Source organism: Myotis myotis, unplaced genomic scaffold (genome assembly GCF_014108235.1).
Source record: "Myotis myotis isolate mMyoMyo1 unplaced genomic scaffold, mMyoMyo1.p scaffold_m19_p_14, whole genome shotgun sequence".
NCBI classification, from domain to species: Eukaryota; Metazoa; Chordata; class Mammalia; order Chiroptera; family Vespertilionidae; genus Myotis; species Myotis myotis.
In genome coordinates, this window is record NW_023416318.1 from 753,064 (window position 1) to 773,552 (window position 20,489).

Genomic DNA, 20,489 nt, shown 5'->3' on the forward strand with positions numbered 1-20,489 from the left:
AGCAGTGCACACAGTATGCCCCTCACTAACTCTCATAACTAACATTCACATCCAACCAGGATGACCCCTACATAGGATTCTTCTGCTGACTCCTCCGCAGAAGGTCTCCAAGCACAAACACTGACATTAGTGTGGCACAGAGCAAAGGCGGGCTCTGGTCAAGGCATGTTTAATACATTCGGGTAAACACCACTGTCCTGAAATCCCAGTCCGTTTTAAGCTGGGTGGTGGGCGAGCACCCACAGCTCAAATACGTGAATAAACCAAATGCCCAAAACACTTTCAAAAATACAATCCATTCGTCACTTTACTCTATGGAAGTGGACAGACAAGTGACTTACTTACCCAGACAGAAAGGTCATAATGGAAAGAAAATTACCCCCTGTCCTCTCTTTATCACATAGAGTGAGAAGTCTTCTTCCAAAAGTTTGCTTTTCAGTTTTTCTGCAAGTTCCCATAGAAAACCCATTTGACTCCTGATAAATGATACATCATACAGCCACATCTGAGACTCTCCTGACCAGGGTCAATGTCCTCTGAGATGCAAGTGCAGTGCTGCTGGCTGACACGCGTGGGACTGGACTCACCAGGCGTCCTGGGTCCTCCCGGCCCGGAGGAAGAGGACAGCTGTGCAGTTGAGAGCGCTGGCTGGCCATTGCGGGGCCATCTGCCTGGCATCCTGACTTTCAAAAGTAGACTTGATGTCCGCGGCACAGTCAGCGAACGCCTCCTGGAGCTGGAAGGCTGCACAGTCAGAACTGCTAACTGGTTTGATGAGAACTAAGTTCAAGAGACTCCACAGGACCAAGAACAGTGTCTGAGCAATGGGCAATGCACCCGGCCATTTGAACCCATCATATCCATAGCACACAAGTAACATGGAAAAAATAAAGCGCTGGCCCTGGGGTAAGCCAGGGCCTTCGTTCTAGACAGACATTCATTTTCATGCCAGCTGCTAACTGCCCGTACAGGAAGAAGCCACTTTCACGTTGCTGGCTCTGGACGACAGGAACAAGAGTGGCTTATAGAAATGGTGTGTAATTCACACCTGGGTGCGGATGGCAGGATGCACCAGAATGTCAGATGGAGCCAGGGAAGGCACCCCTCCAGGCCCTCAGTGTCAGAGGACAGACTGCTAGCACACATCCAATGCTGACATGACACGGGCACACACCTACCTCTGCTGGCTGTGGATCCCTGGCCATCAGCATCAGAATCTCCTCTTTCAGGTCGCTGCGGAAAGCGTGACCATATTCTTTACTATCTTGAAACAAAAAAGGAACGCAGTGGGAAGTGATCACCATCATGTACAGCCAGTCCTCTCCAGCGGACCTTTACCTACTGTCAGCTGTCATCCCTACTTTCAGTGGGTAAATTTAAGCTGCTGACATGATCTATTCCAGGTTTATTTCAGGAAAGAAATGCAGAAAACTCGCAGCTGATCTGTGTTAACAATGGATAAAAGAGCAGCGAAAGCCAGGTGCTCCCGGCATAGTGTTACCATAGCAGGCACACTACACTTGAGCTGCACCAGCTCTAAATGGAAAGATCCTATTTTACAGCATTTGAGAATTGCCAGTGACCTTTTATAATCATTAGTGCAGGCTTATGAAGTAGGAGGGCAGGGCTATAGCCTCAATGTCTCAGACATGGAAACTTGAGGCAGATAAAAAACTTACTTTATGATCAGCATCATCTTCAGCCAGTTCATACACAACCCGCTCCCTGCTCCCACAACCCCCTCTCTCCCACACACAGAGTCAGGGCTGTTTCCTAGAAACTTGAGTATCACTGTCTGCCTAGCAAGCGACCCAGTGATGAAAAGACAGTAGCAAGGGACAGCCCTTGGGGTTTGAAACCTGCACTTACTTTTAGGGTGCGCTACATAATTAGCATGGATTCTAATCTTCCCTTTGTTGTATCACACAACAGGCACATAAAGCCTAGCCTTTTCCTGTCTAATTTAGGCCATTTAAAATATATTTTCACTCATGCAATTTGATATGCAACATAAGCAAGTGATCTTGAAATAAAACAACTAATATGTTCAATTTAGTCCAAAATGGAAGTTTCCATCCCTAACAATGTTAACATGTTTGTTAATCAAAGTGCAGGACAAGGACGTGCGACAGGTCTGGACACACAGCTGAACGGACCTTTCCAAACCTGAGGAACCATGTCCAGCCTGTTGGCCACATCCAGTGCTTGGAGCAGATCCATCAGTGCCTGGGAATGGGGGAAGAAGACCTGGTGAGGAGAAATACACATACATTCAAAAAATATGAATCAGCAAAGATGACAAAAAAGACATAAAATGACGCATGAGAAGAAATCATCTTACGGAAGGTACCAGGTCCTTATACCACTGCAAGGTGACATCAATTTGTTCCATGAGACACAGCAAATTGAAGAACTTGGAACTGCAATGAAGGTGAAAGTATGTTTAGTTTAAAACCCCTAACAAGAGTGGAATGATTAAATTCCAGCATAGTTGTATGAGAATGTGTGACACAGAATTTACAAACAATTGACAAATTACAAAAAACTTCAAGTAACATGGGCCCACGCTAAACCAGGAGGTGCTGACGGTGCTGTCCGGCCTTCCCAATGAGTACCTCTGACCCCCTCTGGCCCTTTACGATGGCCTCCTCTCATACTCTGAGGCCCATAGGGAGTAGACAGAATCATATTCACTTTGAAGATTCAGTGTGAAGAGTGGATTTGGGCATACAGAAGACAATCATCACACACCTAGCAACAAGCTAATTCCTTAAGTTCTTGTTTTTATCTGTCTAGAAGAAAATCCATTTAAGAACTCTCATTGTGCCCTGCCCTGGTGGCTCAGTTAGTTGGAGCGTTATCCCATACACCAAAAGGCTGTGGGTTCGATTCCCAGCTGGGACACTATGGCAGATAACTGATCGATGTTTCTTTCAGATCAATGTTTTTCTCCCTCTCTCAAATCAATAAAAATATCCTCGGGTGAGGTTGACGGAAAAAAAAGACTGATGAAATCTTTAGGGACCTTCACTGCTATAAGTTAAAAAAATATAAACTAGGAGGGCATACATACGGGAAAAAGAATGTGTTTAATGTTACAAAGGAACTCAGTGCGGCAAACCAGCTTTACCACTGTTTAAACTTCCCAGTGCTACACCAACATGTACTGTTGAGAAGGGCTGTGCTGCCTGAAATCAGAGATGTACAGGGAGGGCCACCACCAGCCTTCCACTCGCAGGTTCACCTAAAGGTTGCACGAAGGTGCTCCATCAATGCCAAAGGATGCAGATCAACACACTTACTAATAGAAGTTTCGTCGATGATCGGGTCCAATGAATTTCCGGTTGTCTCCAGTGTTTAAAAGGCCATGTACTTGGTAAGCAAGTTCTAGATCTTTGAGAAAGGAGCACTGAAAATTTGTAGGTAATAAGCATCACTCTTAGAGATTGTTAGCAGCCAAACATCCGCTCATTATATATAAAAAAAAGTATAGTTACTCGTGGGAACATTTATGCTGATTCAACATATTACTGGTTGACAACAAATGAGATAAAAGAAATTGGGGGAAGGGGATCCCTAAACCAACCCCCAAGTTCTATAAAATTTAAAGCAAAATGATTTTGACCTAGTAACTGTATCTTTAGAAATCAATGCTATGAAAACACTAGGTCCCATGAGTGACAGATGGGGTGCTTAGTCAGCAACAGTGTACAAGCAAAAACCCATGAAATGACTGTAAACCCAGCACAGGAGAGTTAAGTAAACTGGTCCTTCCCTCCTATGAACAAACACAGCACCATGGAAATGTGCCCGTGTGTGCTCTCTGCATATGGAGGAAAACCTGGAAGGACATACTAAACTGTGAAGCAATGCTCCTCAGGGAACAGGACATGCTACTGATTCTGAAGCTGCCTGAACTTTTTCCTGTATTAGCAGGATAAAATGAAAAAATGATTTAATAACAACCAGCATCAACGTAAGATGTTACCACAGGCAAATATGAAATACTCTAAAACCTTATCTGAATGAAGGTATGAAAAAAGACAAAAAATAAGAATACAATAAACAAAGGGTAGAGATATAATGTGATTTAGTACAGATTTTAGAAAAAGAAGAGCCAAAGACATCAACAGGCCTAGCAGGTGTGGCTTAACAGTAGAGCGTTGACCCATGAACCAGGAGGTCATGGTTCGATTCTAGTCAAGGGCACATGTCTGGGTTGTGGGCTCGATCTCCAGTAGGGGGCATACAGGAGGCAGCTGGTCAATGATTCTCGCTTATTATTGATGTTTCTATTCCTTTTTCCCTCCCCATTTCTCTCTGAAATGAATAAAAACATTTTTTTTTAAATAGACATCAAGTCAGGAAGCAAAAGAATCAGGTAGAGGCCTCCTCCACCCACGCCAATCACAGATGAATTTAGGGAATGGATTAAAAGAAAAAGTTAAACAACAGTTAAACAACAAATGGTACTTACAACTTTCATGGCTGACTGAAAAAACATATCTGAAAATCAAAATTCAGAAGGGCCTTGGTTACGCTAGATAAAATATATTTTCAAGTCATTCATAAAAATCGTGGCAACAATACCAGCAATGTATAAGATAAACCCGAAGGAATAAAAACACAAGTGGGGAGGGAGCACACAGGAAAGTGTACACACATTGTGGCTTTCTCTGAACAACCACCCAAACATGACTGAGCTCAATGAAACCCTGTCCCACCAAAAGGCCTCTGATCCCACAGCCAGAAAACAAGCTCTTGGACATACCATCATCCGGGTCCTGTGGCGAGAACTTCTTCCCCACGATTTCGTTCATGATGTCATAGATCACGAGGGAGGAGCCTTTCGGAGGGTTTTCTGCAGAACAAGAAAGCAAATGGGTTTTTATCATGAGTCCACTTCCTGCACCATCAGCCAAGCACAGGACACTGAGCACCAGGTTGGCCGGGGCACCTGCTGCTACAGGAACAAAAGTGCCCACAGAGTGGAACGCTCCATCCGGCCTGGGACAGTCACAGGTCTTTGTCCATGTGCTCATGATGGAGACATTTCCCTTCTGTCGGTCTCCACTTCAATGAACAATCACAGCTTAATGTTCACTGAGGTTGAGACAGATGGACACACACACACACCCTCACCAAGAGAACATACTTAGAAAACAAACATGGCTTTTGCGAGTCATCGTTTTGTGTTCCTTTTAGATATAATCAGGCTGACAAGTCCAAGAAAAAGAAAACTACAATGAATGGATGTGGGCAGATCTTTAAAATCACACGGCCTGAGTATTAATAGGTCAGAAAATACTACAGGTGCAATATTCCCAAATATATCACACTCTAACCACATTTCCTTCCTTACCTTATTCACATGCAAGTGATCACAGTTTTAATGACAGCACAGATGTATTTTTTAAATTCCCTCAAGCATGTTTCCATTTACTAGCAAGCTAAGTACTTTACACATTAGGTGATAATATATTTTATTATTTCTTCATTATTTTAAGCTTTCTCCTGTGGGTCAATTCCTAGAAACTGTTACTGTAGGCAGTCAATTTACATACATAAGACACACGGGGGGAAAAAGAAGACAACCTGACACCCCGCCTTCAACCTACCCCAAGGTCATGGGTGTTGCTTAGGAAGCACCAGTACCACTGACCTTGGTGAGCAACTGGACCAGGGGATGTGTGATGGTACTGAGGAAGGGAGAGGCTCTAGGGTCAGTCCACTACACTGTCTTGTCACCAAGGTTGAATGAAATTTTAGAAGACACCTATTTCCAATATAAAGTCAGTTACCCGTTCCCTCCACCCTAAAATATATCAAACTTCTTTATAGGTGAGGATGCAGATTTTGTTAAATTACCCCTCTAGCCCTAGCTGGTTTGGCTCAGTGGATAGAGTGTCAGCCTGGGGACTGAAGGGTCCTAGGTTCAATTCCAGTCAAGGGCACAGATCCGGGTTGTGGGCTTGATCCCCAGTAGGGGGCGTGCAGGAGGCAGCCAATCAAAGATTCTCATCATTGATGTTTCCACCTCTCTCTCCCTTCCTCTCTGAAATCTAGAATAAAAATATATTCTAAAAAAATTAGCCCTCCAAAATACAGACAATGAAGTTCTTCTGTTTTTATATATAAAATCTATTGTAGGAGACGACTAGAATGATAATTTCTGAACCCAGGTTCTTTCTCAAGTTGGGGCAAATGAATAAGAACCAACAGACATAGTGCTTACTATGTGCCCCCAAGCCTGGGAATAGACAATGTGCACAATTCATTTAGTCATTACACCTGATGGTATCACAAAAGGAAGGTATCCAGGGCCTTTAGACAGAGCTGGTAAATGTTGGAGGTGAAATTTCAACTCAGGTGTGCCTTGCTCCAAAGTCCATTCAACAGGCCACAGCTCCCAACAAGGACTGGCTGACCTAAAAGTAGGTGGCATGCCCTAACCGGTTTGGCTCAGTGGATAGAGCATCGGCCTGTGGACTGAAGGGTCTCAGGTTCAATTCCAGTCAAGGGTATGTACCTTGGTTACGGGCACACCCCCCCCCCCCCCCCCCCCGCTGATCGATGTTTATCGCTATCCCTCTCCCTTCCTCTCTGTAAAAAATCAATAAAATATATTTTAAAAAAATAAAAAAAAAAGATTGACCTTTGTCAAGGAAGCTATCACCCACCATGACCCGCTTTTAGACAGACTTTTAAATAAATAAATAAATAAATAAATAAATAAATAAATAAATAAATAAATATAAAAGTAGGTGGCAAATGGAGCCTCAGGAGTCTCCCACAAAAGACTTCAAAATATGATCAAGGTTACTGTGGGCAGCACAGTCCCACAACTTCCTGCAAGGATGGAAATGGTCTGCATCTGTATCACTGGACAAACTAGTCAGCAGTCACACGTGGCTACTGAGCACTAATGCTCAGCAACAATGGAATGTTAAATCTGATTTAATTTTAATTAAATAGCCACATGCAGTAGTGGCTATTACACTGGAGAGCAAGAGGTACTCCCAACTAAAGTACCTTCTGATCATTTCTAATTGTACACCAGCACTGCGAGCACATTTAATGACCCCCTCCTTTTACATTTCATCACAAAGGATACTACCTTCAAGAATTTTAGTTCAGACTGTAGATTAATGTGTGAATTTTCTGTTCTTAATTCACATGCATGAAGAAAGTCTTCAACAATTAACCACATAAACTTAAGTATGCTGGATCAATTTTCTACGTAAATTAATGTAACATAATGTCATACATACCATGTTGATAAAAGAGCTGAATAATATAGTGATATGTTGCAAGTGAGGGTTCTCCAATTTCAGGTGCATAGAAAAAAAATAAGAAATACGTCAACCAACCACAGCTATCCAAAATATAGCTTACTGAGGTATAATGAACTAAAAACACATTGATGTTGGTATTTAAATAAAAGATGATACATTTCTATTCCTTTGAACAAAGACATTTCCCAGCAAATCTGATTAAGGAAAAGGTGGAGAGGTATCATAAAGATTGACCACTTTTAAAGAGCCCAGACACCTATTACTAAATGTTATACCTAATGTGCTTGTGTATTATGATCCTTCACTTAAGAACACTAAAGCAGCCCGCTGGTGTGGCTCAGTGGTTGAGCATCGACCTATGAACCAGGAGGTCACAGTTCGATATCTGGTCAGGGCACATGCCCAGGTTGTGAGTTCAATCCCCAGCGGGCATGCAGGAGGCAGCCAATCAATGATTCTCTTCCATCATTGATGTTTCTACCTCTCACTCCCTTTCCCTTCCTCTCTGAAATCAATAAAAAATAAATAATAAGAAAAAAAGAACACTAAAGCATACCAATGTGAACGGATTCCCAAAACAACCTTCAATAAAGTAATTACAGAAAGTTATACAGCACATTAGCACACAGGTTCAAACACCTACTCGTGCTAGAAAATGTCCTGGGATTTAAAACTCGCTAACTGTAAGCGAACAATTCTCCCCTAAAAAAGTACCTGAAATACTAAAAGAATGCTGTAGTCTGCTATAAGGAACATGGAGACAATACGGGCACTCCCGACATGTAAATGCATATTACCTGCGCCAGGTGGATAGGGAAATCCCTACATGTTATGTAAATGGAAAAAAGAACAGTTTCCTTTTTGCTTGTGTGAACCTGAAGCTTCTTGTCAGCACTATCTTGGTCACTAGGACGCATCCTCACCTATTCCAATGGCTTTCATTTCACGTAAGGTCTGCAAGGCTGGCGATTTTCCAAATGCATAAAATCTTCGAAGACATTTCAGAATGGTATTAAAAGTCTGTAGATTTGGTTTCACCTTCTGTGCAACCATTTGTTTCAACAGCTCCTAGTTGAATTAAAAGCAAGTATTTTTTTTAAGCCTGGGTAGATAACTTGTCCAATAAAGAAATACTATATACTAAAAAAGAACTTGGCTCTCTGACTATATCTAAAGCAGGTTACTATATCCCTAATTTAAGAATTACCCATCAGTGAGTAGGAACAGTGCCAGTCACCCCACCTCCACCTGATCAAGATGTCCAACTGTCTTTAGCCCTCTGCCCAGGAAATCTGAGACTCAAGCAAAAAAGTAGACTAAAAATTGGACTGTGCATTTTTCCTTTTGTAAGTGAGTTGTATGGTATGAAACATGTTTCTACTCAATCCAGCAATTTCACTTTTATTAAACTTGATAATAATTTTTCAGATAATATACGTTATTACTGTAATAAAAAACCTATTACGGGAAATAAATGACTAAAGGAACCTGGTCTTCCTGAATTCTAGCTGTATGCGCTGGACAAAGTAACTTCCCTCTCACTGTCAGACACAGGTGACAGGTAGCAGGGTTGCCAGAAGGCGTGAACAAGGAGCCACCCCCTGAGAGTCCAGTGACAACTGCCATGAAGATGCTCAATGAATGCTGTCTCCATCCCACGTATTTCTAGATATTTCAGGCCTATGTACAGAAGACACAAGGGTTCCTCCTTACCAACATATTATTCCACTTCTCATCAAATTTCTCATTCATCACTGCTGTTGCTTCAATCAATGAATTGAAGGTGTTTACATCGGCTGTAAAAGAAAAAAAAAATTGGGGGTGAAGATTAACCCTAAATCACTCAATTTAAGGCAAACTGATCACGCATGGGTGGCTCCTGGTTCATTATGACGTGTCCACAAAAGTAGAAAACTACTCTTTCCTGGCTTTCTACTCCTGTTTCAAGCATCAATATCACAGGAAAAAATTAAAAATGACATAACGGATCAAGACCCAAAGATTTTACAGATTCTTGAGAGAAGCAAAGGAGAGGAGAATTTGCCAAACACTGACCATGGAGTCTGTTGTTTAATAATTCGGCATACAAGTTTAGTGCCTGCACAGGAGCTCGGTGCTGGAAGAGGAAAAAAAAAATTAAGCTTCATCAAATGCATTCATTCAAGAAATATTTGCAAGTCTCCTGGCCTGAGGTTTGGGAACACAGCAGTGAACAACACAGATGAGGCTCTAGATCTCATAAAGCTCATGCTAGTGCAGTGGCTCTTGGCAAGGGGCAATCTCTTTCCCAGGTCCCAGCACGGCCTGCAGATGTTCTGGGTTGTCACTAGTGAGGCGAGGCGAGATGTACCCTGGCGTGCAGTGGAGGCCAGGGAGCAACAAAGCACCCTATGACAATGCACTGGACAGGTCCCACACCTGATAGTCTGGCCCAGTTGTCTATAGTTCTGAGACTGAGGAACCGATTGAGTGGAAATTAAGATAAAAATATAAACACAGCCTTGGCTGGCATGTTCAGTAGTTAGAGCATCGGACTGCACACGGCAGGGTCATGGGTTCAATTCCAAGTCAAGGGCACGTACCTGGGTTGTGGGTTTGTTTCCAGCCCCTAATCTGGGAGGGAGCGTGTGGGAGGCAGCCGATCCATGTGTCTCTCTCACATCAATGTTTCTCTCTCTCTTCCCCTCCCTCCCTCCCTTTCTCCTTTCTACTCTATCTGAAAAGCAATGGAAGAAATATCCTCAGGTGATGATGAACAAAAAATAAACAAATAAAACAAATATTACCTTCACCATTCCTCGAATCATTGTGCAGTAGGAATGTGCATTTTTCTCTGGCATTAAGGCGAAGATTCTCTCAGCATTGTTTTTTGCTCTAGGTATAAGAGAGTGAGTGTGAACCAAGGGAGAAAGGAAAAGCAAACATCTACCACAATCTATTGAGAGTTTACAATGTTCCAGACACTGTGCAAGCACTTTACGCATATAATTTCAAATAATTCTTGTCACCCAGAGAGAGAGAAATGGTTTTCATCATTTTGAAAATGAGAAAAACTGAGGCTCAAAGACCTTAAGTTGTCCAAGGTTTTGCAGTTAAATGGCAGAACCAGGACTGAAAAGGAATGTTTATGAATAAGTAATATATAGTCATGTGCTGCATGACATTTTGGTTAGCAACAGACCACATATATGACAGTCATCTTAAAAGATTATAACGGAGCTGAAAACATCCTATCCCCTAGAGACATCCTAGCATGTGCACTACTCCTGTGTTTGAGGTGGTGCTGGAGTGAACAAGCTACCACGCTCGCTGCTAGTGAGGTCAGCACATGCAATCACAGGAGGGGCTGCACCACTGAGGCTCGTGTGAGAAAGTCACCCTATTGTACACATAAGGATGAAATCATCTAATTGTAAGTGTTTCCCCACTGTCAAGTGGCATATGACTGTATACTCAAGGTAAAAGGCAACCTGTAAGGGGGCCACAGTGAATTTTCCCCGTCATCCTTCATTAGATACAATTTCCCCGAGGCAACCACAAACAAGCAGTTTTTCCTGAATCCTTTCAGTCATTTTATTGTACATGTACATGTCATGTTCTACCCACTGTATCGACTCTCCTTTCTTAAAAATATAAAAATAAAAAAGGTACCATATTATACAAACTAAGCTGTACCTCAATTCTCCCTCTTACACTATGTCTTAGAAACCACAAAGAACCAGAAGCTGAGCCAGGATGGCATTCCAAATTCTTTATTATATAAAATTATTAAAATCTACTGAAGAAATTTAATCAGTGATTCTACTTATCACTTCAAAGGAGATTTTAGACATTAACGGTAGCTTTCCTTCTCTAGATATTCACATAAAATACCGTTCTTTTATTTAAACACTTCTTTTTTTTAAAGAATTTTTTATTGATATTTAGAGAGAGGGGAAGGGAGGGGAAGAGAGAAGCATCGATGTGCGAGAACCTTGATAGGCTGCCTCCTGCAAACCCCCTACCAGGGTTCGAGCCTGCAATCTTGGTATGTGCCCTGCCCAGGAAATGAACCGGCAACCCTTTGATGCACAGGATGAGGTTCCAACCAATTGAGCCACACCGGCCACGGCTATTTAGACACTTCTATTCAGTTAATTTAAACTCTCAAATGTTAGTTAAATGTTATTCACCTTTTGTTTGGAAGTACTAAACTACATTCTGGTATATGTGTGTTCTTATGCACACAAAAATACCTTATCTTTCAGAACTGAGGTCTACGTTGTAAGGTACAATCAACAACTGATGAACTACTAAAGGAACCATACGCAGAGCAAGTTACATGAGTTAAGTGGGGAGAAAACCGAGTGTGGACATGGTGCTTTAGGTTAGAGGTAAAGATCTTATGAAAATATATTCACACACACGTGAATGCCACTTGGGACATTTATATTGCCCACTAAGAGGAAACTATATGCTAGAACATTAAAGGATTGTACCTTCTTCAGGGGTGATGGAAACATGCCTCAAAGGAAACTGTAATATAAAATTCCACTGATGTGCAACATACCTCCAAGTAACTCCAAACTGATGGCCAGCCCTTTTCTTAGATTTCTCGGTATTTTCCTCTGTGGCTTCTTCCTGAAATGAACAATCATCGACAAAAATAAATCAAAAGATGACAACAAAAAGCATTCTCCTCGTTAGACTACCCAAAATCAGGACGGCAAAGGAAACCAGAAAACAAAGGAAATACCAATCCAGCAGAAGGTGAGGAAGAAACCCAGTAAATGTTTATTAAGAAATGTGGCCGAAACCGGTTTGGCTCAGTGGATAGAGCGTCGGCCTGCGGACTGAAGGGTCCCAGGTTCGATTCCGGTCAAGGGCATGTACCTGGGTTGCAGGCACATCCCCAGTGGGAGATGTGCAGGAGGCAGCTGATCGATGTTTCTCTCTCATCGATGTTTCTAACTCTCTATCTCTCTTCCTTCCTCTCTGTAAAAAATCAATAAAATATATTAAAAAAAAAAAAAAGAAAGAAATGTGAATTTATTAAGCATAAATCAGCCCATTTACAGATGAAAAGTAAAGTTGGCATTTAACACAAGGGACAGCACCCCATGATTGCCCCGCAGAGGGAGGCCCAGGCCATTGGCGGGCGGGGTGATCAATCGGGGGGTCAGGGGAGGGGTGTTCCGTGATTGCTCCAAAGAGGGAGGCCCAGGCCACCAACTGGTGAGCTGCGATGGGTGGGCGGGACCTCGGGGCCTACCTCTTTGGGGCAATCCATTCACGGGGCTCACGGAATGCAAGAGGGTGCAGGCTGGGCTGAGGGAGCCCCCCAACCCGGAGTGCACAAATTTCGTGCACCCAGCCTCTAGTTCTGTACATAAATAATCCACATTTAGTGGATAAAAATTGGAAAAGACACCCCAAAACACTCATGAGTCCCATCATCCCAAAACAATTTGATTTTTTTCCTTATGCATATGAGAACTTTTTAATAAAAATGGAATATGCATTGTTATCTAGTCTACTTTCCCACTTATGCTCTGTACCCCCAGCAGAGCATGCCCACTCCTGTAGGATTTTTTGAGGGGGCTGTGAGCAGGGGGTCTTTCCCTGTCTGCCACACATCACACCGTCACTGTAAGTGATAATATAAGGGTTTGCAAACATTTTTGGTCAAAGCTTTGCCTGCATGTGGTAGGCAAGGTCAAAATATTTTGAAAGCAAGGGTAAAAATAATTGTTTAAATCTCTCCCTTCCTCCACATCACTTTTTATTAAAGCTACTGCACCTCACCACAGTTCAGAACAAATCTCTACTATCCTAACACATAACACAAGAACCACCTTATACTGAGGAGTTACTACCAAAAGAAACTTAGAAAATTATTGCCAAAAGCCATTACCAACTCTTCTGATTTTTCCTTTTGTTGAAAATTATAATAAGCAGAGGGCTCTTGGTCACCATAGTAACACAGTAAATCCAAGAGACTATTAGTTGTTTCCAAAGATACAGTAGTTCCTGTGGGCAGAAGAGAAAAAGGTAAAGAAATCTTGAAACATCAAAGAACTAAAGCCCATTAGATTAAAAATTTGCACTTTTTCTACAAGCTGTGGCTTTCTTGGCCACATTTTAGTATCATCCTCCACGTTAACAATGGATACACTTCACATCAACTTGAACACCTGGGATTATTCAGACAAGGCCATAATTCCTACTAATCATATGGTTTGACTAAAAGATCAAGATACAAGATGAAATTGGACTCTGTACTCACTTGTTTTATGTACTCACATCCCCAGAGAAACTACCTCATGGTTTTTAACTACCATTTTCCAACGGAACACTCTAAATTGTTGCCACTTGGTTTGGAACCATTCATTTGGATCCAGGCCCTCACTGGCTATTTGCCCAGAAATACTAGCATCAATTCTCCACCTATGCTACATCACAAGTGCACAAAACTAACAAAGCTGCAACTCTCGCTCACCTATAATTTTAAAGTGAAGCTAAAGCAGAACTTGAAATATTATTTACTAAACTATTAAAAATATAAAGTGTCCCCAAGCAGCAATGCCCTCAAGTAGCACAGTAAGCCCTGCAGCTTTTACTCACAACTACTGGGATCGTACAGCTGTTGCCAGGGGGGCTTTAATTGCACTTAGTCACCTGCTTGCAAGAGCTGATCAAACATGTCCACCGAAGCTTTGACTTTTCTGAGCTTGATTCGCTCCTTTAGGGCAGCTTCACTTACATCTTCAAGCTGAGGCTCAAAGCACTCAGGCATCAAACACTAGGAAAACAAGATACTGAAATTACTACAAACAGGGCCGGTGAAAGGACAATGGAGTAGGACAACATTTTTATTACCAACACACCGAAGTAAAATGTCACTGTTCCAATTCACATTTCATGCACCAAATAGTATTTATCACTTTAACATGAATATCTTTGCGGGAATACAACTTTAAAATCCTTTTCAGTCCAGGAAACAAGCCTATTTAGCTGTCCACTAGCTGGGGAAGAAATATTTAAAAGCACCTCAACAGAAATATCTAATTCATATCCAAAGAATTCTACTTGAACTAAATTTTCCAACAAGCTGAACTTATTATTTTCCCTGCTAAGCCATCCTATCTCCTTTCCTCCCAACCCTTTTAAAAAATATAGGTGTTTCCATTGATTTCAGGAAGGAATTGAGAGGGAGAGAGAGAAAAAAAAAATCGATGAGAGAGATCATTGATTGGCTACCCCCTGTATGCCCCCCCTACAGGGGATGGAGCCTGCAACCCAGCCACGTGCCCTGACGAAATCGAACCCAGATCTCTCCATGGGACGATGCTTAATCCACTGAGCCACCACAGCCAGGCCTTTCCTCCCAGTCTTGGTTAAGTGTCAAAGTACAGAAACCTTTCACTCTTGATGCTTTCTTTTAAGCTTTTAATATCACCAGGGCATGCTGATTTTTACCACACACAGTAACTTATCCAAATACTTATTGAATGCCAACTACTTTCCACCAGATATTGGGGATATAGAAATGAAAGTCATTCTCTACCCTCAAGGTGCTCACAAACTAATCAAGAAAGCAAATACTATGTAATAAAAGCCTAATATGCTAAGTATCCGGTCATCTGTTCAACCAATCAAAGCATATGCTAATGATATGCTAAAGCCGCTCAACTGCTCACTATGACGTGCACCGACCACCAGGGAGCAGTCGACCAGTCTCTATGACATACACTGATCACCAGGTGGCAGATGCTCTGACCGGTAGGTTAGCTTGTTGCTGGGGTCTAGCCAATCGGGACTGAGCGAGACAGGCCAGACATGCCCTGGAACCCTTCTGCGGCCCCTCCCCAGCTGGCCAACCTCCCACATCCCTCCCTGGCCCCGATTGTGCACCAGTGGGATCCCTCAGCATAGCCTGCGCCCTCTGAAAATCCAGGACCCCTCAGGGGATGTTGGAGAGTTGGTTTTGGCCTGATGGTGGAATGACCAGTCCCTATGATGGGCACTGACCACTAGGGGGCAGACGCTCAATGTAGGAGCTGCCCCCTGGTGGTCAGTGCGCTCTCAGGGTGAGTGCTGCTCAGCCAGAATCCGGGCACGGGCTGGTGAGCACAGCGGCGGTGGCGGGAGCCTCTCCCGCTTCCGTGGCAGCACTAAGGATGTCTGACTGCTGGCTTAGGCCAGCTCCCCATGGCAAGTGGGCCTAAGCCAGCAGTCAAACACCCCCCGAGGGCTCCCAGACTGAGAGAGGGTGCAGGCTGGGCTGAGGGACCCTTCCCACAAGTGCACAAATTTCATGTACTGGGTCTCTAGTAAGGAAATAATTACGACACAGTGTGAATGGTAAACAACATAAGAGATCCCAGGGGTGTGAGAGTGCTGCCCGCCACAGAGGCAAGGGACCATGGAAGGCTTCAAGCAAAAGTGATCGAAGCACAGAAGGGTAACTGTTAGTCAAAAATATAAAGGGGAAAGGGTGAGCCAACAAATGATCAGTTCATAGCTGCCAGCATCTTAGTCCAGGATTTCAGCCTTTTCCCTACACAACCACATTGGCTTCCTAATCTGTCTCTAAGAGTGCGGCTTGAGAAGCAGGAGGGCTCTGTTTGGGTATGCGTGTTTTGAGAAGCAGGGAGACGTCGGAGGGAATGCTTCTGGACATGATGAATCTGAGGTTATAGTTCTACTAAAAAACATAGGAGGGCAGAGGCACATTTTTGCTCACCACTGTACTGACAGCACTAAGCACAATGTCTAACATACAGCAGACAGGTACTGCACAAACACTCTTCATGACTATAGAACAAAGAGGTAGTTGGAAATACAACTTGGAGTTCAACGTAGAGGGATCTAGGCCCGATATACAAGAATGCCAAATAAAGTATAAGGCTTGAAGCAAGAAGAGTGTAGACAAAAACAGAATATGACTGAGCATGGAAACTGAAGAAAGACAGCAATGCTTAAGGAGTGGATGGAAAAGCGACAGAAGGAAACCAAAAACGAACAACCACATAGGTAAAGATCAGAAGCCAAATTGGGAAAATAAAAAGAAGAGCAAATACATATAGGCTAAAAGAAAAGTTAGTATTGCCTGGCTGGTGTGGCTCAGTGGTTGAGCATTGACCCATGAACCAAGAGGGCACACACCCAGATTATAGGCTATTCCCAGTAGGAGGTGTGCAGGAGGCAGCCAATCAATGATTCTTTCTCATCATTGAAGTTTCTCTCTCTCCCTTTCCCTTCCTTTCTGAAATCAATAAAATAATATATATAAAAAGTTAGTATTGTGAGCACAAATAACTACACATTAAAAGACTTTCCCCCCCATATACTGAGGGCATTCAAATGGTTCCTCAAATATTAGCCATAGAGCTTGGTTAAATTTATATTTATATAGTATTATCTGAAAATTGCAATTACCTCTCCTTACCGGTATGTGAGGTTCAGCTATGTCTTTCTGAAAATATTTGGGATGTGAATTAATAATAAACTTTGCTGCATTCTCCCCAGACTTCTTTGCCAATAAAAATGAACGCTATATAAAGAAAAAAACAACTCAGATATAAATTGGTATTTACATGCAATTTAGATTCAAGAGATCAAAGTCACATCCTTGGTAAGACTTATTATTCTCCCCCTTAAAAAGGAATGCATCAATACACAGAATCCCAATTAGAAGTTATATTACACAATACACATCCACCTCTGCTGAGTGTGACATGATTTCATGTCATGTCTTATATACATACTAAGGCACATAAAAACAATGCATTCAACTGAGAGGATTGCTCCAGAGTGAAAGGGCCTAAATATTACCCCGCCCCAACCAGTTAATCTCTAAAACGTTTTTAATGAAGTAGTAAAGGCTTCAAAAAGTTTACCAATTTAGGTTTTTACAACTAAGTTAAATTATATATGCACTCTTGTACCCAAACCAGCAAGATAGAACATGATACTTGAAAAACCACATGGAAGTAAGTACTCACCGATTCCACAGAGGAGGTTGGTATGAGGTAAGGATCATCTTGAAATGCATAAGGGACAGCTGTGGTATCCTGTGGAGAAGAGACAGAAGGCTCTTTAGCTACATTTTTATGAAGAGGACCTGACCTGGTGAGTTTCACTGATGTCCAAAAATAAAATAAATTCAATTGTACATGTAAAACAGTGCAGTAATATGTATGTGATTTGTATTTGTACGTGTGTGTGTGCCTGTATGTGTGTCGAGAAAGAGAGAGAAATGGACTAATGGTCTCTCAGCTCTATAAGACATGGTTCTAGTTACACACAATTAAAGCAAACAATTCTTCAAACCCCCACAACTGCTTCTTAAGATCTGAGTCTGCTTTCAAAAGGGAGTATTGTTGTTTTAAACTCTATGTAAAGATCCTCTAAACCAGTGGTTCTCAACCTTCTGGCCTTTAAATACAGTTCATGTTGTGACCCAACCATAAAATTATTTTCATTGCTACTTCATAACTGTAATGTTGCTGTTATGAATCGTAATGTAAATATCTGCTATGCAGGATGGTCTTAGGCGACCCCTGTGAAAGGGTCGTTCGAACGCCAGAGGGGTCGCGACCCATGGGTTGAGAACCGCTGCTTCTAAACTAACTAGTTGGGGCACCGGTTTCCCACATGAGTGTTTCCTTCAAAGCAAGGTCACTACTCAAAGTTCCGCCTCTAAATGGAGGGTCCTATTAGGCCCTCTCGGATGGTGGAATGAGCAGCAGCTCTCCATGTCCTCTTGTCCAGGGTTCTATACTTCAACTCCAGCGCACCAGGGGCTCGCTTGGAACAGCTCCCAGATTACTTCCTCTCCCCCAGAGCATCCTTCCCCAGGCCTCATGGAATCTTTGTTCCAGAGAAAAACATTCACCCTAGATACTGAATCTTCTGCTTGTCCCCTTGATGCCTTGTCTTCCTGACATGACTTCTCTGAGGGCTGGGGTGGACGAACTGGTGAGCTTCTCTGCAGCTCTCAAAGGAAGGCTGCTCATACCAAGGGCCTGGAGGCTTCCTGCTGCCACCTTCAGAACCGTATTCCTTCCCACTCCTCATCTGAGGCCCATTTCCTCTGGCTATGCCACTCTATCACAATGAGACAGGCACGGAAAGGTGAACCAGAGGGAGCAGTTCCGGTTTGCTGCCTGGGCCACCCTGAGCATGCACACTGCTGCCTGGCATTGGCTCTGATCCTCTCCAGCACCCGCAGTATTAAAATACCTGTCCAGGGCCTCTGGTTTTGGTGACATGCCCAATGTCTTTTTAACTTACTAGACTTATTCTATTTGTCTCCCAGTTTTCCTCCCCCAATGATTTCCAAGTTCTTCATGGTCTCTGAGAAACAATTCTAGTCTGGCCCTGTAGCTCAGACTTTTCAAACCAGATTTATCCCCAAATCAACTTCCCTGACACAGTTCCCGCCCTCACTGAATGGTACCTGGTACTGACCACTGCAGTCCAATCCTAAGATCTTCTCCCATTCCTTCCATTCAACTAACTCATCACCAGGCCCAACCAACTTCATCTCCTAAATATCCACCTGCTCCCCAGTCCCTTATCCCAAACGCCACTGCCTTAGTTCCGGGACTTTCCTGTTCATTCCTTCTATTGTTACTGAGCACCTCCTATGTGCCAGGCACTATTCTACCAGGGGAATGATAAACTCTCACTCCCTTATAAAGCTTACAAGTGTGTGTGGGGGGGGTGCTGGAAACCTCCAGAAAGTAAACAAAATAATAAACTATATAGTATAGCTAAAGGAGATAACTGCTATGCAGAAAAATGAAATACAGAAAGGGACAAGAAGTATCAGGAAATGATATATACTATTTTAAATGGGGTGGTCATGGGAGGCCTCACTGAAAAGGTGATATTTTTCACCTTTTCAAGAGATTGGGGAGCAGAGGAAGAGTAGATATTGAAGCCCTGATCAGATGCACAGCCACTGAGAAACCGACAAGTAGCCAGGAGGCCAGCATGGTTAGCGCAGTGAGTGAGGAAGACAGGACGGGCAGGCAGAGGTAACGTGTGTGGGAATCACACAGGGCCTAGGAGCCCTCGATGGACTTCAGCTTTTATCGTGGCTCTGGGTTCTCTGCAGAGTGCTGTGATCTACCATTTCAGCAGGGTCACCCTGGCTGCTGAACCGAGGACAGCCTGTAGGGTGCTGAGGAAGTGAAGGGGAGGGACAGAGACTGTATCAACTAATCCAGGATATTAAGAGATGATGGTGGCTTAGCTGACCACGGTGGTCACGGTGGTGGCAAGTGCTGAGAATCTGGGACTGCCATTCTTACAAAGGCCTGCTTGCAGCTGGTCCTCGGCTGGCAGCTGGGAACCTGGATTTCAGAATGGTTCCCACCATTCCCAGGACTGGTAAGACTGGGTCACTGTGCCCAAGCTGTTTGTACAATGTAGTTTGTGCTGAACCTCTGCTTCCCTCTGGGAGTCTGGAATTTGGTATGTGCCAGGCAGAGGTGCCGAAATGACCTGCCTCCCAAAAACTCTGGGCACTGAGTCCCTAAAGAGCTTTCCGGGCAGACATTGCACACGGGCCATCACAACTCTGCTGGAGGAACCAAGCAAACCCTGTGCCGACTCCACAGGGAAAACTGGGGGCTTGCACCCGGCTTCCTCTGGGCTTCACCCAGTGCCCTCCCCTTTGCTGATTTTGCTTTGTGTCCTCTCGCTGTAGTAAAACATGGCAGGAGTGGTCTTGGGGACTCCACTCACATACATTTTGAAGAAACAAAGGATTTACTAAGGTGCAGCCTGAGAGATAGAGGTCAAAAATGTCTCCTAGGACTTTGGTTTGAACAACTGTGAAGATGGAGCTGCCATTAACAGACAGCAAAGAAATGTGTGAGGTGGTTTGGAGGGAAAGGGGTTTGGCTTTGAGAATTTTAAGATCTTAATCATGCATTCAAAGGTCTCCCATCTCTACATTGCTATCTTTTCTAAAATTTGTCTGCCTTGCCAAAACCGGTTTGGCTCAGTGGATAGAGCGTCAGCCTGCTGACTGAAAGGTCCCAGGTTCGATTCCGGTCAAGGGCATGTACCTGGGTTGCGGGCACATCCCCAGTAGGGGATGTGCAGGAGGCAGCTGATCGATGTTTCTCTCTCATCGATGTTTCTAACTCTCTATCTCTCTCCCTTCCTCTCTGTAAAAAATCAATAAAATATATTTTA

The 20,489-nt window shown here is 43.3% G+C and overlaps 1 protein-coding gene across 6 annotated transcripts in view; it reads right to left on the minus strand.

Annotated features, from left to right (window-relative positions):
- PTCD3 (pentatricopeptide repeat domain 3) overlaps nt 1–20,489 on the minus strand; it is a 31,915-nt gene that overhangs the window by 2,289 nt on the left and 9,137 nt on the right. For 3 of the 6 annotated variants that reach the window (XM_036333924.1, XM_036333922.1, XM_036333927.1), the window contains exons 5-21: nt 17,282–17,350; nt 16,726–16,830; nt 13,953–14,076; nt 13,189–13,304; nt 11,845–11,915; nt 10,082–10,169; nt 9,351–9,411; nt 9,009–9,091; nt 8,219–8,363; nt 7,272–7,322; nt 4,772–4,861; nt 4,478–4,506; nt 3,303–3,409; nt 2,342–2,420; nt 2,157–2,247; nt 1,179–1,264; nt 588–736 (exon numbers count right to left, since the gene is read on the minus strand). In XM_036333924.1, coding sequence (XP_036189817.1) covers nt 588–736; nt 1,179–1,264; nt 2,157–2,247; nt 2,342–2,420; nt 3,303–3,409; nt 4,478–4,506; nt 4,772–4,861; nt 7,272–7,322; nt 8,219–8,363; nt 9,009–9,091; nt 9,351–9,411; nt 10,082–10,169; nt 11,845–11,915; nt 13,189–13,304; nt 13,953–14,076; nt 16,726–16,830; nt 17,282–17,350 — 1,544 coding nt within the window. Of the gene's footprint in view, nt 1–587; nt 766–1,178; nt 1,265–2,156; nt 2,248–2,341; nt 2,421–3,302; nt 3,410–4,477; nt 4,507–4,771; nt 4,862–7,271; nt 7,323–8,218; nt 8,364–9,008; nt 9,092–9,350; nt 9,412–10,081; nt 10,170–11,844; nt 11,916–13,188; nt 13,305–13,952; nt 14,077–16,725; nt 16,831–17,281; nt 17,351–20,489 lie in introns of all 6 variants that reach the window. The other 3 variants (XM_036333923.1, XM_036333926.1, XM_036333925.1) reach the window with 1 other exon arrangement.